The 2500-nt window shown below is 49.0% G+C and overlaps 1 protein-coding gene across 1 annotated transcript in view; it reads right to left on the reverse strand.

Annotated features, from left to right (window-relative positions):
• The window catches only part of ush2a (Usher syndrome 2A (autosomal recessive, mild)), a 303780-nt gene that overhangs the window by 172043 nt on the left and 129237 nt on the right, over positions 1-2500 (reverse strand). Inside the window, exons 33-34 of the mRNA XM_062522184.1 lie at positions 1917-2079; positions 1022-1169 (exon numbers count right to left, since the gene is read on the reverse strand). Of these exons, the coding sequence (XP_062378168.1) occupies positions 1022-1169; positions 1917-2079 (311 nt within the window). The remainder of the gene's footprint in view (positions 1-1021; positions 1170-1916; positions 2080-2500) is intronic.

A 2500-nucleotide genomic window follows, 5' to 3' on the forward strand; every position in this document is an offset into this window, starting at 1 on the left:
GCGCACAGCCTGCAGTTCACAGCATCAGTCAAAAGGGAGCACTTTTCATCCACTTAAAAAGCCTCGCTCTCACTCGGGCTCTCTCACACACACTCACACACACATACGCTCCCTCTTACTAACACACACGGCTCAAATGCACGCTCACGCACATAGCTGAGAGAGGACACTCACGCGTGTGTGCATGCTAACACACAATGGAACACATGGAGAAATTAAAGCATCCATCTTTAGAATAGAATTATTTAGACACTGACGCTGCACGCAAACACAGGCGCACACTGCAGAGACATGCAATCTCTCTCTCTCTCTCTTTATCCCTCTCTCTCTTTCTCTCTTTTTCTCTCTCTCTCCCACACACACACACATACACACACACACACACACACAAAACACACACACAGACACCGAACACACACACATATACACACATACATTGAATAAAAAATGGAGAGGTGGCAGAAACACTAATACAAACCCATTCAGAATTAGATACACACTAAAAAAATAAACATATTTCAAACACAAATTTGCTTGCATTTACATATAAAAAAAAATCAATGGTCAGACACAAACATGCACAAACACACACACACATACTTTATAGAGACACACATGCAGACACCATACACACACACACACACACACACACACACACACACACACACACACACACACACACACACACACACACACACACACACACACACACACACACACACACACACACACACACACACACACACACACACACACACACACACACACACACACACACACACACACAGTCCATTAGTCCATTTCTAAAGCATGGGCAGCTGTATCTCCCGTAACTGGCCGCGTGGTGGATGAATTCCCTGCTGCCGCAGCTGGTTTGACCCCAATACACCGCGCGCGCGCGCGCGTGTGTGTGTGTGTGTGTGTGTGTGTGTGTGTGTGTGTGTGTGTGTGTGTGTGTGTGTGTGTGTGTGTGTGTGTGTGTGTGTGTGTGTGTGTGTGTGTGTATTTGACCCTGGCTCACCATTGGGGTGTCGTGGGGGGGTCCAGGAGACGTTGAAGGTGTCGTGGGATAGGGGCTCGACGCTGGGGGCAGGGACGTCCTCTGGGGTGCTCTCCTCTGTGCTCGCCTCCACAGGGGCACTCAGGGTGCAGCCGCCACCACTACAGGCCTGTGTGTGTGTGTGTGTGTGCGTGTGTGTGTGTGTGTGTGTGCGTGCGTGAGTGTGTGTGTGTGAGAGAGAGAGAGCATGTGTGTGTGTGTGTGTGTGTGTGTGAGAGAGAGAGAGTGTGTGTGTGTGCATGAGTGTGTGTGTGTGTGTGTGTGTGTGTGTGTGTGTGTGTGTGTGTGTGTGTGTGTGTGTGCATGTGTGAGAGTGTGTGTGCGTGTGTGTGTGTGCGTGTGTGTGAATGAGAGAGTGAGTGTGTGTGTGTGAAATAGGGAGAAAGAGTGAGACAGACAGAGAGAGTATATGATGAGTATATGTCAGATGTTGTGAATGAATTGTGGTGTGAGTGTGTTTGAGGAGAAGGAGAAATTGAAAGACATAAATGTAACGTTTTAAATGATTGGCCCCACAAGAGCCTAAAAAATTAAATACTACATGCAAATAAATGAAATACTGTATAGGTAAACATGGAAATAAAAAATATATAGAAACAAACAATAAACTGCTTATATGCACAATAGAGGAGCATTCTTTCAGCACAGACATCAACAGTAGCTAAAATAAAAGTGCTTGTTAATTTCACTCACAGACACACACATACACTCACACACACAAACACACACACTGAATTTTGACTATAATTAACAGGCCTAGTTAGGGGGCACACATTGTGTGTGTGTGTGTGTGTGTGTGTGTGTGTGTGTGTGTGTGTGTGTGTGTGTGTGTGTGTGTGTGTGTGTGTGTACGTACGGCGATTTGGAGGAGGTAGGTGGTCCCAGGGACGAGGTTGCGCAGGGTGTGATCCTCAAACAGCTCGGAGCTGTTGTACACCACAGCAGGCTCCTCCCCCACAGGTGACAGGTACAGCAGGTAGAACTCCAGAACCCCGTTCACCTCGAGGGGCGCCGCCCACCTGGCGAAGGACACAAACAAGACAAACAAACAAACAAACAAATATGTTTATGTTGTGAAGCCAAGAGGCGCCCAGCCTCGTCTGTGGGGTTGCTCAGCTGACCCCCCCCCCCCCCCCCCCCCAAACACACACACACACACACACACACACATTCCACACACACACACACACACACACACACACACCGCTCCATGCAGTCTCAGACCCCCCCCCACTCCACACACTCTGCTCCATGCAGCCTCAGACACAGACACAGACACAGACACAGACACAGACACACACACACACACACCCCGCTCCATGCAGTATCAGAACCCCCCCCCCCGCTCCACACACTCTGCTCCATGCAGCCTCAGACCCCGACACACACACAGACAAACACACACACACACACACACACACACACACACACACACACACA

Source organism: Sardina pilchardus, chromosome 20, assembly GCF_963854185.1.
Source record: "Sardina pilchardus chromosome 20, fSarPil1.1, whole genome shotgun sequence".
NCBI classification, from domain to species: Eukaryota; Metazoa; Chordata; class Actinopteri; order Clupeiformes; family Clupeidae; genus Sardina; species Sardina pilchardus.